The 18,753-nt window shown below is 40.9% G+C and overlaps 1 protein-coding gene across 1 annotated transcript; it reads right to left on the bottom strand.

Annotated features, from left to right (window-relative positions):
* Positions 1-1,100: 1,100 nt before the first annotated feature.
* On the bottom strand, positions 1,101-17,557 carry chtf18 (CTF18, chromosome transmission fidelity factor 18 homolog (S. cerevisiae)). The gene is made up of 22 exons (XM_034188939.1): positions 17,414-17,557; positions 15,748-15,861; positions 15,506-15,662; positions 15,121-15,307; positions 14,937-15,029; positions 14,738-14,790; positions 14,493-14,634; positions 14,174-14,398; positions 13,866-13,963; positions 13,644-13,767; positions 13,400-13,536; positions 13,159-13,252; positions 8,219-8,317; positions 7,883-8,013; positions 7,389-7,503; positions 7,085-7,309; positions 6,750-6,899; positions 6,450-6,580; positions 4,108-4,252; positions 3,177-3,266; positions 2,871-2,940; positions 1,101-1,395 (listed from the first exon to the last, which is right to left on the bottom strand). Exons 1-22 carry the CDS (start codon positions 17,493-17,495, stop codon positions 1,274-1,276), a joined length of 2,784 nt encoding a protein of 927 aa, XP_034044830.1. The 5' UTR covers positions 17,496-17,557; the 3' UTR covers positions 1,101-1,273.
* Between the last annotated feature and the right edge of the window lie 1,196 nt (positions 17,558-18,753).

Genomic DNA, 18,753 nt, shown 5'->3' with positions numbered 1-18,753 from the left:
GGGCCGCAGACTGTCTGTGAGACGACCCCCAAACTCTGAATTCAAGCCACAGTTCACAGTGAAGACAGTGAAGCATGGTGGTGCAAGCATCATGATATGGGCATGTTTCTCCTACTATGGTGTTGGGCCTATACGTGTATATCGCATACAGGTATCATGGATCAGTTTGGATATGTCAAAATACTTGAAGAGGTCATGTTGCCTTATGCTGAAGAGGACATGCCCTTGAAATGGGTGTTTCAACAAGACAATGACCCCAAGCACACTAGTAAACGAGCAAAATCTTGCAAAAAAATAAAAGCCTCGCAGATGTGAAGAAATCATGAAAAACTGTGGTTATACAACTAAATACTAGTTTAGTGATTCACAGGATTGCTAAAAAAGCAGTTTGAACATAACAGTTTTGAGTTTGCAGCGTCAACAGCAGATGCTACTATTATTGTGAACACCCCCTTTTCTACTTTTTTTACTAATAGCCCAATTTCATAGCCTTAAGAGTGTGCATATCATGAATGCTTGGTCTTGTTGGATTTGTGAGAATCTACTGAATCTACTGGTACCTTGTTTCCCATGTAACAATAAGAAATATACTCAAAACCTGGATTAATCTTTTAAGTCACATAGCACTACTATTATTCTGAACACTACTGTAATACTTGTTGCCTTGTTAGCTACTGTAGCATGCTAACGTTATCGGTAAGAGATGTATGTTTCAATGTCAGTCGTCATAATCATTACTTCTGTTTCCCAAAGTAACATACAAATATGTTTGTACAGAGACCAATCCGACAACACTAATCCCCCACGGTATCGCTTTGTGAACTCACTATGGTGGTTGCCATCCAGTACCCAAGATGGTTCCATAGTGTGGCAGATGCGTAGACATGTGCCAACAGTGCACTCTCACAGAATTAAAGAAAAATAAATGAACGGTAGCATAACATGTCAATGAATAGTCTTTCTGTAGAATGGTTGACAAACCAGCAGTTGTTGGTTAAACTGATTGTCAACTGACAAGTTAGCTGCTACAACAGCCATTACCGTGACTCGTTCTCAAATGTTTTAAAGCCAACAGTTTGAAAAACAATCTGTGGTAACATTTACATCACTCCTTTAATGAGACTAATGATAGAATCAACCAAACCTCAACTTCTGCAGAGAAAAAAGTTTCATCACACCGTTTGTAAATGAAACCGCCACCAGGACCAACTTCCTGGTTCCCCAGTGATGTGAACAAGACATTTTAAAACGGCAGCTGTGTGTGTTTTGGAAGTTACAGCAGTTCTCTGATGTAGATGTTTCTCCGGACAGCATTCGACATGCCTTCGTTGAATCTGAACCACACGTCGCTGTTGCCCACCGCCGTCCCCATGGCAACAACCATGCACTTCTCACCTGCCGAGAAAGAAAAAGGCTTAAAAAAAAAAACTATCAAACTTCTTCAAACAACATTGGGTGTTGAGATTTGTTTAATTCAGTCAAAACTGTTCTCTAGTAACTAGCTAACACCATATATCTGTACTTCCCTGTTAGCACATTGGTACAGTTGCTGTGGTTTACATTTTGCAAAGTTTGGTCGTAGCCAGAAGGGAAAAATCATTTAAAGCAACACCTGAAGTGAAGCAAATGGTTGGAAGTTGGGGGGAGGATTTGTTTCCAATGGTTAACGTGACAAATGCTAAGGATGCTAACGTCAGTTTTGTTTTGCCTGATGCTTTGAATATTAAATTAAGTAATGTTAAATAACTAAAAATGATATGTAGCCAGATGCAACTTTTGGAAATGCTGATACTAACCGGAGCAGTGGGAAGCTGTGATGGGCATTTCTTCTTACGGTGTGTTTGACAACAGAAATCATTTCCTGCGTAGTGTGCAAGTGCTGCGAGGCCAAATAGCTCCATCTTAAAAAGTCACAGCTTTCCTGAACATTTTGACATGATTTCTACTTCCTACAGAAACTGTGTCTGGACATTAAAAATGCCAGCTCCATTAGTTTGTGGCCTGGTGTGTCAATTTTGCATTGCAGAAAATTCAGACTCATTCAATGTGAACTCTGGGAAGAGTCGCGAGGTTGACAGATGGACAAAGACACTCAGTAATACAGTAGTGCTCAGAATAATAGTAGTGCTATGTGACTAAAAAGATTAATCCAGGTTTTGAATATATTTCTTATTGTTACATGGGAAACAAGGTACCAGTAGATTCAGAAGATCCTCACAAATCCAACCAGACCAAGCATTCATGATATGCACACTCTTAAGGCTATGAAATCTGGCTATTAGAAAGTAAAGCAAAAGTATTACAGCACACAAGATGTAATCTGTCACTGTGATTTAGAACTGTGCCTGTTTTAGTAAGAGGTCAATTGTGCTTTTGCTCTAGAAACTGGCACAGTTGATCGTTTCCACCTCAGTTACTCCGTGGAACATCAGTGTTGAACATGCACCACTTTTCAAGAACGTTAATTCTAATAGCTCTGCTCAACATCATTTGATGCTGAAATTGGATCACCAGTTTAACTAAAACGTTCCACTCAGGCTTTAAAAATAAATAAATGAATAAAACAAAACTCACATATCTTCCATACCATCCACATGTATCTGTGTTGTAATCCCTACACCATATTAACCTCAAGCCAATAAACTACTGACAGCCACCCAGCTTGATTTCCACATACACATTCACACAAAACTGCTGACAAAATTGCTGACAATGTCTACGCTTCACCATAAAGAGGTGTGAGAGGAGGAACAACATCATAATCATGACTAATCAGTCATATGTAATCATTCAGTGTGTTTTGGGGCTTTTCCCCAGCCAGGAACTGTTTTTGTGTTTGGAGGATTTGGCTGAATGAGTCCCCACATTACCAGAGTCTGCTGACGGCCAAGGTCTCTGCGGTTTAGGAGCAACAGCTCGTCCAAAGAAATCCACCTCTGGCTGCAACACACAAAAAAATCAGAACCTCATTAAAACAACATCATAAATAACGAGGTCAGTATAAATGAACGTTTCATTAGCCTGATTTTCCACTTTCACCAAGAGGAAACATAAGCAGGCGGCTTCTCATTATCCTCATTTCTGCCCTGGAGTCTCACTGAGCTATTCTGAGTCTGCAACACACAGCCACACACACTGCTGTATTCCAGCGCCACCTACAGGCATGTAAGTCTCACCCTGGTCTCCACTGTGGTCTGCTTGACGATGTTGTCCAGCCTCTGCTGGTGATTCCTGGCTGACTCGGTCCTCTGCTCTGCTTTATCTTTCTGCAACACATTAACAAGAAAGCATCTTAACATTCAGGCTGCAGGTAAATAAGTCAACCAGAGGGTCTGAGTGTGTGTGTGTGTGTGTGTGCACCATTCAATGGACGCTTTATTCGCTTTATGTGCATTTTATTATTGCTTTCCACACACAAGAAATCCATTTTCCATCAGAAAGTGCAGAAGTGCAAACATTCATTTGGACGTCACACATCAGAACAGGAAGGTTTTGGGATCAGCTCTATGCCTCCGTTTCTCTGAAAGTGTCAGCATGTTTCCATTGGCAATTCTTTACCATGTTTCTCATGATATGGTGGGAACATGTCAGGTAAGCACATGCATAATATCAGGTCCATAAGTATTTGGACAGTGACAACTCTTTTAGCATTGTCAGATGTGTCTTGGTGGCTTCCCTCACTTGTCTCTCTCTCTTGCGCAGGTCTGAGAACTGCCTCCACTACACACACACATTTATCATATAGTAAACACATTCAATGACTCAGAAGTGCTCATGCATCCATCCCCGACTTGCCTAAAGAAAACTGGCTGTAAAAGTGATATTTCTATGAATTGTTCTTATATTTAATTACCATCTACTTAAAACTAAACATCGACACTACAAGCACATTTTGGTTGTTTCATTTCGACTCCAATGTGGTGGTGCAAAAAGGCAAAATGACAAAAAGTCTGTCACTGCAAACGCTTATGGATCTGATTGTATCATCAGCCTCCACGTTCAGGATGCACACAGAGCTGTTTGCATTGCACAAACCATGTGACCATCAGCTAACTTCATAAGTGGCACAATCGTGTGTGTGTGTGTGGGGGGGTGGGGGGTGGTCACCACTGCAGGGTTCCGCTGCTGAATCAGCTGCTCGGCTCTCCTCATCTTCTCCTGCTCCATCTCTCTGCTGATGGTTTGCTTGGCCTGATATGTCAGCTGACGGTGAGGAGGCAGACCAGGAAACTTCACAAGCTCCTCGACACGTCTATAAAAACACACACATAAAGCTAAAAGGATGCAACACAAACATCATGTACCTGAAACACAAGCATATCTTGATGCTAAACATTATAATGATATAAAAAGTTTCCGATGGTGCAGCCACATTTATATTTTCAGAATAAAACCCCAAATCTGTCATTTTCTAAAACCTTAATCCTCTTACTGCTGAGTGCCATCCCCCTGAATCACACAAACACAGAATATGTGCCAGTAAACAGACGCTCACTGTGAGGGAAATGAATACAAATAAGAATCCAACTGCCTGTGAAAGAGTCATCACAATGAAATAACAGAGGGGTTTGTAAAAAAAAAAAAATTGTCCACTTTCAATCGATAAACTGCTCTGGTGCTTCATGTATCGTGATTACATAAGAATTCCTTCCTTTCACAATCAGATATATCACTGGAAAAATGACCCTACAAGTCAACAGAATTACAGTCTGGTTCATAAGTATTTTGACAATGACTGATTTTGTTATTTTGCCTCTGTACACCTCCACAACAGAGTTGAAATAAAGCAATTAGGGATGTCTTGATCGGGGGAGGTTTGCCCCCAATCCAGATATGTTATCTGCCAATACAGAGTCCATATCATACACCTGTACTTTCTTTGCTAATGCACTTGCACAGAGCACAGTGAAGTCATGCAGTGTAGCTGCTTGACTAATGAACAGTTCTGCAATGCATTAAAAAAAGAAAAAAAAAAAACCCTGCTCATTCATGTCTTTTTTTTTTTTTAACAAAAACTTTTTATATGGTTCATGAATTGCACTTAGCCCAGCAGCATTGTAATAGTAAAACTAGAACAGTCATAGTAATATTGATTGAACATTGATGAAAGACAGGTGGCTGTGTTTTAGTTGTTAAAAATGCATGCATCCTTATCATCATCATCATCATCTTTTCAGGACTATTTATTGCATTTATTTATTTACGTGGTAGCCCTGTGACAGACTGGTGTCCTGTCCGGACCCTGCCTCACGCTTTGTGACTGCTGGGCTAGGATCCAGCACCCCATGACCCTTAACTGGAGTAAGCTGGTATAGAAAATGGATGGATTTATTAACGTTTGGCTGGTTCTTCAATTTATATATGACAAATGCAGCATGACCATCTGCAGCCACAAGATGACACGGTCTACGTGAGTGACAAGCTGCTCCTGTATCAAGAGCTGAATAAGGTGCTGTCGAATCCACAGTCTGGAGCAGAAAATGGCAGTAATGCACCATTAAACTGGATGCCAACTGCCATAAAACAAGAAGGAGAAAACATCTCAATGAGGAGAACACAATGGGTCACAGAGAACAAACCAAATTAATAAATCTTGCTCTCAAACTGAAAGCCCACACTCTTCAATAAAGAGAGAGAATAACCTTCATATGCTTCTTGAATAAATATCAGAAATACCTCTCAGTACTCGACTTGTTTGCACTTTGGGGGACAACCCCAACCACAACAAGGAGAACAACTAGGCTAAGGCAAAAAAAAAAAAACCCAACAAAAAACAAAGTGTATAATCAATTAAAAAGGTTATTTACATTTCATGAGGTAAAGGTGCAAGTTTAGCTCCATGACTTTTTTGTCTGTTCATTGGCTACAAGAAGCAGTTCACTGGTACTTTTAGGTTCTGTGTGCATCGTACATCTGCATCGTACATTGAACCTTCTGCTCTCTAACACCATTTACCTTGTTGCATGAAGCAGTAGGAACATGTTTCAAAAAATACATAAAAAATGCAATTTACAAACCAATGCAACTTATATGTTACACAATCTAATGATGCATTTTTGGACAGATGCAGCTAATACTAAATACTACCCCTTTTTGCCGTGAACCTTAATTCGCATTCAGAGTCACACATCCTGCAAATGGCAAAGTGGAGTTGGATACGCCCCAAATGCAACTGTGCTATGCACTTTAGACCATGTGCCACAAATCGTCAAGATCAGGGGGTCCTTAGTTTCTCTTCCAGTTTCATTTCTCACAGACACTGCAGCTAATATGTTAAAGTCCTACATGACACATGAAGCCTTTCTCCGAATGTTTTAAAGGCTGTGCTGAATTACATCTGAAGAGACCACTTTCTCGTCTGCCTGAGAGAGGACATGTCCAGGTAACTTCAGGAGCTGGAACAATCACTTCAGAAGACAACAGATAACAGCGCTGAAATGTGCACTCACGGCTCCAGCACGTATGTGTACTGCCCCTCAGGTGTTCGGTCCTGTCTGTAGGACAGGTTGTAGGCCAACATGGTGTCGATCAATTCCCGCATCTGCTGCTTCTCCCGGCTGCTGAACAGCTGCGGATTCACCTGGAAGCAGCAAACCACTTTGTTTAAATAAATACCGTGACGTCACATCCAATACATGTACCTTTTTCACTGCAAAGACTAAAGATTTTATAAAAAAAACAAACAAACAATGAACATTAGATATAGGATCTTGTTTTCCACATTTACACACACACACGCTTGAACATACAGGCCGTAGTTTGGGACAGATAATGTCCAGGAGAAGCGTGAGAATATCCAGGCTCAGGCTGAGCTGGCTGATCCTAGTTCTGATGCATGCTGGGATGTCAGCCAACATGTTGGCCAAAGCATTTCTGCTGCTGAGGAGACGAGAGGAGGCCTAGAAGAACAGGAGTAAAGTATCAGTATAGGCTCAGTGATTCCACAGCCACTTAAACGCAAAGTTCCTCCTAAACTTTCTTCTTGATACTTTGTCTTTACTTCACCATGATGCAGCATGTTTCCTGTTTAATCAATGTGTCACTTTGAAAAGTGTGTTCTGTGTTAGCAGCAACTGATCTGTACCTCATGCTGGCTGTGGGGGTAGCTGATGCGCGGAACATGCGTGTGGGCAAACAGGAAGTGAAAGGTGACCGAGAGGAAGGGCAGGTACTTCATCACGGAGAAGTTCTGCCCCTGCAGCATGACTTGGCTCAGCCTGTCTGAGAACGACAGCCAATCCAGAGCCTCACACACACTCTGCAAGTTAGGGTCCCTCACACGCATGGAAAGGTAATTGTCATACAGCCCCTGAGGAAACATGTACACAATCAAACCAGTGTCAGAAAACCAGCAAAAGTATTTCCATTTCACTGTGGGTGTTTATTACCTGTGCAACCTTTTCATATTCCCCAGTGGATGATGCCAAGTGTAGAATGTGCTGGAACCTCTGAGCGCCACCTCCTGCAGCAAGTCCTTCCTCAAACCCCTCCCTCACACGTTTCCTGAACAAACAAACAAACAAAAAAAAAAAACAGACATTTACTCAACATGTTGACTGTTCTGCAAAAAAGTGAGATTAGAAGATTATCTTTGCTCTGGAAGTGTCACAATGCCCCCTACACTGTCAATAGACCTGCTCTAGGATCAGTGTGAGCCTTCGCAAACTTCATCTGAACTGGTGGCCGGGCATTTTAATATGACACCAATTCAACTGCACTCGGTTGAAGTGTTTCAACAGGCAATTTGTTACAGAACTTGTGATTCAATTTGTGATTTCTGTTACAGTTGCTGGAACTGAGACAAAACCCAAATATGCAAGGCAGCCAGGACACGAGGGATAAGTGTACACAATTCAGCAAGACTTTCAGGAACAAATGGTACCTTTTCATACGTGGTAACTGGAAGATCTCTTGCCACAGGTGAAATAAGCCTTTGTTCTGGTCCTTCTGCCCCACAGAGACACACTGGATCATCTTGATGTCCAACTGCTTGAAGCCACGACTGTGCAGGAACTAAAAACACATGATATATTTGGGGGGGTTCTTTCTGAAACATCCTTTTAGGAGCAGTAATCATCTTCTCTCATAAGATACGTGCAACCAATTACAAACTCTTTAACAGGAAGGACATACAGCCTGCTGGTCTAAGAATGACTACACAGCAGATTACTGGAATTGGCTAAACAAAAAGACTCGTCAGCATTCCACCACAACGCACCTGCAAAGTGTTGATACAAGACCTGATGTCGTTGTCAGTCTTCTCACACAGCGACATCAGCGTGCCCGTATCCGTCTTTATTCCCTGCTGCAGCGAGATCTGCCATCCACACAATCGCATGTTAAACGTGGATTATTGGTATATTTACATGTGTGTTTACATTCTTATTTGGAACAGCGTAATGCACAAATGTATGCACAAAGTGGAATCCAAGACAAGCTACTGTGGCATTATTGTCTTTCCCTGACCTAAATTAACAATCGCTAAGAGGCACAATGACAACAGGGGGTGCTGTGCATGACACATGAACAACGTGATGGATCCTGCACTGCAGACACTACGAGACTTTTACTGCTGTTGTAATTTCAGTCTCTCCTTATCAGTAATCGGTGGAAGAATTAGGGTGGGGGGGTGCAGTTGCTGCTGTTGAAGCAAATGAGATTTATACAAGAGAGAAAATACTTGTAACAGGCTGAGAAGCCTCCAAATGAATATGTTGTGGCCTTTCCGGTATTTGTATTTGAATCATTTGGATACAAAAATACATTTTAAAATAAAAGTTTTTATTTATTTAGTGTATTTGGAAATGCAGGGTTTTTTATTATTTGAATGCCCTGAAATGGCAAATACAGTAGTGTTCAGAATAATAGTAGTGCTATGTGACTTTAAAAGATTAATCCAGGTTTTGAGTATATTTCTTATTGTTACATGTGAAACAAGGTACCAGTAGATTCAGTAAATTCTCACAAATCCAACAAGACCAAGCAGTCATGATATGCACACTCTTAAGGCTATGAAATTGGGCTATTAGTAAAAAGAAAAAAAAAAAAAAAAAGTAGAAAAGGGTGTTCACAATAATAGTAGTGAGGCATTCAGTCAGTGAGTTCGTCAATTTTGTGGAACAAACAGGTGTGAATCAGGTGTCCCCTATTTAAGGATGAAGCCAGCACCTGTTGAACATGCTTTTCTCTTTGAAAGCCTGAGGAAAATGGGACGTTCAAGACATTGTTCAGAAGAACATCGTAGTTTGATTAAAAAGTTGATTGGAGATGGGAAAACTTATACGCAGGTGCAAAAAATTATAGGCTGTTCATCTACAGTGATCTCCAATGCTTTGAAATGGACAAAAAAAAAAAAAAAACCCAGAGACGCGTGGAAGAAAACGGAAAACACCCATCAAAATAGATAGAAGAATAACCAGAATGGCAAAGGCTCACCCATTGATCAGCTCCAGGATGATCAAAGATAGTCTGGAGTTACCTGTAAGTGCTGTGACAGTCAGAAGGTACCTGTGTGAAGCTAATTTACAACCTCTGGCAATAATTATGGAATCACCGGCCTCGGAGGATGTTCATTCAGTTGTTTAATTTTGTAGAAAAAAAGCAGATCACAGACATGACACAAAACTAAAGTCATTTCAAATGGCAACTTTCTGGCTTTAAGAAACACTATAAGAAATCAGGAAAAATAATTGTGGCAGTCGGTAATGGTTACTTTTTTAGACCAAGCAGAGGGAAAAAATATGGACTCACTCAATTCTGAGGAATAAATTATGGAATCACCCTGTAAATCTTCATCCCCAAAACTAACACCTGCATCAAATCAGATCTGCTCGTTAGTCTGCATCTAAAAAGGAGTGATCACACTTTGGAGAGCTGTTGCACCAAGTGGACTGACATGAATCATGGCTCCAACACGAGAGATGTCAACTGAAACAAAGGAGAGGATTATCAAACTCTTAAAAGAGGGTAAATCATCAGGCAATGTTGCAAAAGATGTTGGTTGTTCACAGTCAGCTGTGTCTAAACTCTGGACCAAATACAAACAACATGGGAAGGTTGTTAAAGGCAAACATACTGGTAGACCAAGGAAGACATCAAAGCGTCAAGACAGAAAACTTAAAGCAATATGTCTCAAAAATCGAAAATGCACAACAAAACAAATGAGGAACGAATGGGAGGAAACTGGAGTCAACGTCTGTGACCGAACTGTAAGAAACCGCCTAAAGGAAATGGGATTTACATACAGAAAAGCTAAACGAAAGCCATCAACACCTAAACAGATAAAAACAAGGTTACAATGGGCTAAGGAAAAGCAATCGTGGACTGTGGATGACTGGATGAAAGTCATATTCAGTGATGAATCTCGAATCTGCATTGGGCAAGGTAATGATGCTGGAACTTTTGTTTGGTGCCGTTCCAGTGAGATTTATAAAGATGACTGCCTGAAGAGAACATGTAAATTTCCACAGTCATTGATGATATGGGGCTGCATGTCAGGTAAAGGCACTGGGGAGATGGCTGTCATTACATCATCAATAAATGCACAAGTTTACATTGATATTTTGGACACTTTTCTTATCCCATCAATTGAAAGGATGTTTGGGGATGATGAAATCATTTTTCAAGATGATAATGCATCTTGCCATAGAGCAAAAACTGTGAAAACAGTCCTTGCAAAAAGACACATAGGGTCAATGTCATGGCCTGCAAATAGTCCGGATCTTAATCCAATTGAAAATCTTTGGTGGAAGTTGAAGAAAATGGTCCATGACAAGGCTCCAACCTTCAAAGATGATCGGGCAACAGCAATCAGAGAAAGTTGGAGCCAGATTGATGAAGAGTACTGTTTGTCACTCATTAAGTCCATGCCTCAGAGACTGCAAGCTGTTAAAAAAAGCCAGAGGTGGTGCAACAAAATACTAGTGATGTGTTGGAGCGTTCTTTTGTTTTTCATGATTCCATAATTTTTTCCTCAGAATTGAGTGATTCCATATTTTTTTCCCTCTGCTTGGTCTAAAAAAGTAACCGTTACTGACTGCCACAATTTTCTTTCATGATTTCTTATAGTGTTTCTTAAAGGCAGAAAGTTGCCATTTGAAATGACTTTAGTTTTGTGTCATGTCTGTGATCTGCTTTTTTTCTACGAAATGAAACAACTGAATGAATATCCTCCGAGGCCGGTGATTCCATAATTTTGCCAGGGGTTGTATTTGCAAGAATCCCCCGCAAAGTCCCTCTGTTAAATAAAAGACGTGCAGAAGAGGTTACAATTTTCCAAAGAACACATCAGCTGGCCTAAAGAGAAATGGAGGAGTATTTTGTGGACTGATGAGAGTAAAATTGTTCTTTTTGGGTCCAAGGGCCGCAGACAGTTTGTGAGATGACCCCCAAACTCTGAATTCAAGCCACAGTTCACAGTGAAGACAGTGAAGCATGGTGGCGCAAGCATCATGATATGGGCATGTTTCTCCTACTATGGTGTTGGGCCTATATATCACATACCAGGTATCATGGATCAGTTTGGATATGTCAAAATACGAGGTCATGTTGCCTTATGCTGAAGAGGACATGCCCTTGAAATGGGTGTTTCAACAAGATAATGACCCCAAGCACACTAGTAAACGAGCAAAATCTTGGTTCCAAACCAACAAAATTAATGCCTCGCAGAGGTGAAGAAATCAAGAAAAACTAAACTGTGGTTATACAACTAAATACTAGTTTAGTGATTCACAGGATTTCTAAAAAAGCAGTTTGAACATAATAGTCTTGAGTTTGTAGCATCAACAGCAGATGCTACTATTATTGTGAACACCCACTTTTCTACTTTTTTTTTTTTTACTAATAGCCCAATTTCATAGCCTTAAGAGTGTGCATATCATGAATGTTTGGTCATGTTGGATTTGTGAGAATCTACTGGTACCTTGTTTCCCATGTAACAATAAGAAATATACTCAAAACCTGGATTAATCTTTTTAGTCACATAGCACTACTATTATTCTGAACACTACTGTACCTGAAACAGAATGCATGCAAAGATGCTCCCAGAATTTCATTATGCTGGTACTCTAAACAGATCAGGTCTGGGAGCAGGAACTGGTGTTGCACACTGCTGCATCCACCGTAGGAAGGAACCACCTTGGGTCCAAGATAGCAGCCACCTGAGCAGACAGTGGGTCCATCCCCACCTCACAAAAATAACCTTCTATTTACTACTGCCATATGATCTTGGGTGTCCAACTTGGCTTTCTCCAGTCTCTGGGGTCCTCAACACTGAGTTATCTGGGTTCCAGATTATGTACAGAGAAACGTGCCACATTGCCAAAATGTCATAGTTGACACTCTCTCATAATGCAAGTGATACTCTTCATCTGCGTCTCCTTAAATAACCATTAATTTACTACAAAGTCATTCCAGCTATACCCAGTAATCCTCTGAAGAGACCTGGTACCAAAGACATGTAGTCATCACCTTCATTCACTGGTTAGTGACAAAGTCTCATAATCATACAATAAGACAGGAAGCACCAGGACCCTAAAGAGTTTGACCTTAGATGCCTGCAAAGCCATCAGCATCACCAAACCCCTCTATCCAGTGACCTCAAGACTCTCTCAATCTCAAAACCCGAGGACCCAGAGACCAGAATGCTACTGCTCTGATCAGTGAATGTCTCTACAAGTACAACACTTTGACCACATATACACAGACCACAGATACACTTCTGATGGCCGAGTCCAAGATGTCACCGGAAGCCTGCCTCTTAGTCTTTATTCAGGACAATCCCAAAGTCTGACACACTCAATTCCTCACTCAGCTTCTCAAGTGATGCAAACAGAGTATCCAGTGGTTCCACAAAAGATCATAGCATCGTCTGCAAAGTCAAGGTGAGTGAAACTTTCCTCAACAATGACAAAGCCACTGGTTTCCACAAAATTACCAAACACCCAGCTAGATAACTAGCTAAAAAGCTAGTTGCAACAACAGTAATTGCTATTGTTAGCCAACAAATGTTTTAGAGTTAATGTAGGAACAATGAAAGACTTTAAGATGCGGGACATTTAAGTAAATAATGAGTTTTAGGACAGAACAAACAACCCATTAGCTTTCATGGAGGCTTCTGTGTGTTAAATGTGTCCAACACCATAATGTGCGTTTGCTGACCTCCGCTAACCGCTGTGCCAGGCGGGAGGGTTGAGTCTGGGGGAAAGCCAATAGGAAGGCCTGCTGCCTCAGTGGTCTGAGAGCTGGAGCATAACTAACAAGAAAGAAAACCAAATACAGAAGCTGTTAAATTCATACGTTCATCATTTGAAGACACACTTTAAAATGGAGCATTTCACAAACCTACTCTGCCACAACAGAGAACTACAGTAAACTTCATAAATACCACCGGTACCCTTACAGGTCATTACAGATGCATATGATTGGTCGAAGTAGGATAGACTCCTTCTTCTTTTTCTTCTTCCCCGTCTCTGTACCCTCCTCCCCGCCGGATCCATCCTTCCGGTTCAGAGTTGCTAACAGAATGTTGATGGCAGCCTAGATTTCACAGCAGAAAATGAAATCCCAACTTAACAGAAACTAGTGGAATACATTCACGCTGAAATCACAGCTAAACTTTAATTTAAGCAGTGCCGGGAACACACAGTGGGTGCTCCATCGATCTCGTCAATAATGAGGCAGTTTGGCCTTTCGTTGGCTCCTAAAACAGACTTCATCTGTGTTGTTGTGTCAATGCGCTTCTGGAACACCTCTGCACTACGATCATCACTGCAAAAATAGCAATAATACTTCAGATGTCACAACTGTACAATAAAAAGAGTTAATTTTTTATGATTTTTGAGTTCTTTTAATTTAGTTTGCCTGACCTGGCATTGATTTCCACCACATTGTACCCAGCATGTTTGGCTATGACGTGGGCCAGGGTGGTCTTTCCCAAACCTGGAGGGCCGGATAACAATGCCACCTAGAAAAGGGCAAAGAAGAAAGATTTCTGTTCTAACTAGAGGAGCACTAAAGACAGCATATGTCTCTTCCAAGGATCATCAATGACATTTCTAGCTTTCAAACTGAGACCAAAAAACAGCCTTTTAAGACAAATTAACAGATGTAAAAACATGACACTGACTGGAGGGTAATGCAAAAGTTTACAACTGTATTACAGTATGGACGGTACCTTGAATTTGGGTCGTTTGTGCTGATCCAACTCAGCCTCCAATATCTCCTCAGTCACCTCAATCTTGCTCTTGAAGCGATTCACGTTGTGATTGGTCTGACTGAGTTTGGATGAGTTTTGGTTGGGAGTCGGCCTTTCGATCCGGGCTGGCCGGGCCTTCCTCTCTCTTCCAAACACAATGGTGTCCCACAGCTTCAACCACTTCAGCAAACAGCGGTTAGTAAACTGCAATGAAACAGTCACACATCACTACCGTTACTGTCCAGTCAGAAAAGGCGCAGCGTTAATCATGGGGAACACGTAAATGCACATCACTCACATCATCGCTCAGCAGCTCTGTGTAGTGCTGCGGAGAAAATCTGTCCACCCAAAGTCGAGACGTTTGCTCCTCTGCTGCTTCGTGATCATCCTCTGCTTCGTTTTCGTTACCATCGGGTTCAACAATAACCTCGTTCACACTGCTGTCATGTGTGGAGACAAAGAAAAAAAGACAGTTAGGAGACAGGAGATGGATGTATCCAGTCTCTTTACGTTGGTGCATGAAGGAGACATTTAATGAGTTACTTTGCAAGCAGCTTTGTGAGTCGCTGAGATTCCTCCAGAAGCTGGTGATGACGCTGAAAGAAAAGAAACAAAGGGAAAAAAAAAGACATAAAAATATGAACTATTTCTGGTGACAAGATAAACTTGATGTGTGATTTAAAACACTTGTAACATGAGCATCAAGTCCCACGCAAGCTAAATGACATCCTCAGTCACTCACCCTCTCTGCCACTTGGTCTCTCAACACACTTATTGGCACTGCCAGCAGCCCCAGTGTACCCTGGGAGTTTGTTTCTCTTCTGGGGTCCACCACCTGGAAGTGCACACAGTAAAGAAACATTCTGTCTACAATGAGGTGCCACCCAGGCCAAAATCACAGATGTGTAACTGCAGAAGAGTTTAACCTTTGCCACTGCACCCTCTTTTTGACGAAGATAAACTCGAGTGCCTGATGAGTCTGTCACAGAGACGTAATTTCCGTTCAAAGGGGGTCGTTTCAGCATCCGCTGCGATGGCGCTGCTGGTGAGGGTTGTTTGGGCGACTCTGGGATTGGAGCAAAGCCGCTGATATCCAACACAGCCTGGGCGAATCTACAGAACACGTGACATGTTTAGATGTGAACTGCAACATATTTGAGTTACATACTGAAACTCCGCCTTAAAAAAATAAAAGTGCATAAACATAAGTATCCAGTATAAGTACAGTCCAAAACCTGACTTCTTTTTCCCCAACATCACACTTTATAAAATCAGGTTTAAGCACCAAAAACAAGTAGCATTCACTCCTACCTGACAACAGCAGAGGGTTCATAATGCTCAGGGGAGGATGGCGGTGTGATGTGATGACCATTCGGCTTCATCCATGAGGGTTTGCCGCCATTAACAGCAGATGGGGTGAAAAGTCTCTTGACCACAGGATCGTCCTTGTAACGCTTTGCCTTCGGGGCTGCAAAGACAAAGCCAGATTTAATGCAGAAAAGCACCACAAATATAAATGGCAAGACCAAAAGACACAGTCGGGTCAAACTCACTGCTGGGTCCATCATCTAGTAGGTGTGCGATGCCTGAAATGTCATCTTCTGGCAACAGAGACTGCTGCGGCTTTGCACGATTCTTTTGTTTGAATGGTGACTCCACAGATTCCACTAAACCACGAGAGAACAGACAGACACACCTTTCTGTGATTGCTCAAGTATAAAGACCATGTCACACGTTCAACCACTCGGAGATGCCACAGACTCTCATACCAGGATCTGCTATCAGGATATAGAAGAGAAGGTGGTTAAGCTTTTACATTTGAACATCAAATACACAATATTTTTAACATTATAACTTCTGAATTTTGTGATTTAAAAGTGTTGCTCATCATATGAATTGCAGGTAACTCTAGGATTGGGATAACTAGATGTAATAGCTGACTACAACTATCAAGTAACTGACTATTCAGATTTTCCTGCACAGTTATCAAAAACAGAGAGATGGAAACCCTTGCAGGTTTTATTTAACCGAGGAACATAGGCTAATATCCACCAGCAGCCAGCAATCCCTTCATTTAAGGACTCTTGCATGAAGCAGTACCACAAACTGTTTACACGTAGTTCACTGACTTTTTGGCATGTTTTCAACTTTAAGTTATATATATATTTTTTTTTTTACTTCAAGTCAGTTTGGAGTTTCATTGCATGCTTAGATTTGACAACTAAATGACTCCAACTCATCAACAAATGATTTTCATTTGTCTTGCCAAGACCTGTCTGTGTCCTTGGACAAGACACTTCATCTGCAGTCTCCCAGTCCAACCAGCTGGAAATCGGTACCGACCTTGGCTGGGGAAGTAATCTGCGATGTACAGGAGTCCTGTCCATAGGATATCATAGATTCTCATCTACATCACAGTACAATATCCAAGAATAACCACCAGCCCAGTGGGCTTCAGGGACTTTATCGAACATACTTCTTTAACTAGTTTTGGTTATTCCCATGTGCCTTTCTTCTATTTATGAAGCACTCTACCCATGTACAGCAAATTTGCATCCACTGTTTGTCATAATCATTTTTATACAATTTTTACCCGAGGCCAAAATACGGCCATCGGGTACTGCGAAGACTTTGCGTCTGTCCATCTGTCTGTCTGTGCTCAGCATAAGTCCATTCCTATTACTGCCAGGGTCTTCAAATTCACAGGGAACATTTTTGGAACACAGACCTTGGACAAGTTCAAAGATGGCTAACCTTGACCTATTTTAAGAGGTCAAAAGATCATATTCTTTGCACACACTCTTTCATTGATTACATGCTCATATGACCGAGGGTATTTTTTAGCATTGCGTTATATTATTTATGACGGCGTTTTAGGGCCACATAGAATTTTTTTTTTTTTTTGACTTCGAGAATAAAGTCGTAAAGTCGTAATATTATGAGAATAAAGTCGTAATTTTAAGACCGAGAATAAAGTCGTAATTTTACAAGAATAAAGTCATAATGTTACGAGAATAAAGTCATAATATAATATTTCTACTTTTTTCCTTGTAATATTACGACTTTTTTCGTAAAATTACGACTTTTTTCTTGCAATATTACTTCATTCTCAAAATATTACGACTTTTTTCTCGTAATATTATAACTTTATTCTCGTAATATTACGACTTTTTCTTGTAAAATTACGACTTTTTTATTGTAATATTTCGAAGTGCTTACTCTCGGCTAACACCTCCAGCTCATCAGCGAACTGCTGCTCAAAGTCATCTTCCGTCTCAAACAGCTCGTCATATTCGTCCATGTCGACTCGGATACACGTCCCACGCAGACACAAACACACTCAGTTATTTAGTAAAACAACAAACGCACTAAAAAAAACCGTTCGAACGATATTTTTTGGAGACGTGAAATCGCAAACAACAAGAAAAATTCCCAGCAATTTTTTTGGTGCTCAATTTTCCTTCCGGGTAACAAGAATTTCTTGCGTTTTCATTGGATTAAAGTTTTGTTTCTTCTTTGTTTGAGATTTTTAAAAGAGGGGTTTGTTGATTTACCACCACCATCTGGACAGTGTTGATCACGCTCCTGTGTTTCCCATTCAATACATTTAGGGAACATTTATTTATTATTAAAAAAAAAAATGATTTCTATGTATTTAAGAATATTTGCATAATATAGGTTACATAATATATAATATACAGCACAGATTTACATTTAGAAAACTAATCGTTTTTATGGACTAGAGTCCTATGTGTGCAGCACTTACTGTGCACCCAGAAAGTATTCACAACCCTTCACTTTTCCCACATTTTATGTTACAGCCTTATTCCAAAACGAAACAAATTTATTTATTTTTTCCTCAAAATTCTACACACAATACCCCATAATGATAATGTGAAGGGTTTTTTGTTGTTTTAGATTTTTTGCTAATTTATCAAAAATAAAAAGACTAAGAAATCACTTGTACGTAAGTATTCACAGCCTTTACCATGAAGCTCAGAATTGAGCTCATGTGCATCCTGTTTCCACTGATCATCCTTGAGATGTTTCTACAGCTTAATTGGAGTCCACCTGGGGTAAATCCAGTTGATTTAACATGATTTTGAAAGGAACACACCTGTCTACAAATAACGTCCCACAGCTGACAGTGCACGTCAGAGCACAAACCAAGCATGAAGTCAAAGGAATTGTCTGTAATGTACGCTGACAAGCACATGGTCCTTGATAGATCCTTAGCCTGATCTAATGACTGGGAAGTCCCAGATGATTGGGAGCTGAGGACCTGTTGCTGCTTTCATAAGTCTTCACAGGTCTTGGGATTTGATCTGCCACTGACGACTTACTGTTTCACCAGAACCCTGTTCAGGGTGTTCAGGGTTCCAGTTGGGCCTTCATACCTACCATGTAGAGAGGAGAGGGTCCCCACCATATTTCACCCCAACAGGCAATCCCCTATGTGATCTGCTATCCAGGTATCACAATGGTGACAAGGAGTTGGATTTTGACACCCTATGAACACAAAAGTAATGCAAACCTAAATAACATTTACTGGCTAATGC

The sequence above is a fragment of the Thalassophryne amazonica genome, chromosome 15, assembly GCF_902500255.1.
Source record: "Thalassophryne amazonica chromosome 15, fThaAma1.1, whole genome shotgun sequence".
In the NCBI taxonomy this organism is placed as follows: domain Eukaryota; kingdom Metazoa; phylum Chordata; class Actinopteri; order Batrachoidiformes; family Batrachoididae; genus Thalassophryne; species Thalassophryne amazonica.
Note: the sequence above shows the minus strand (reverse complement) of the source record. Positions and strands in the feature narration are given on the sequence as shown.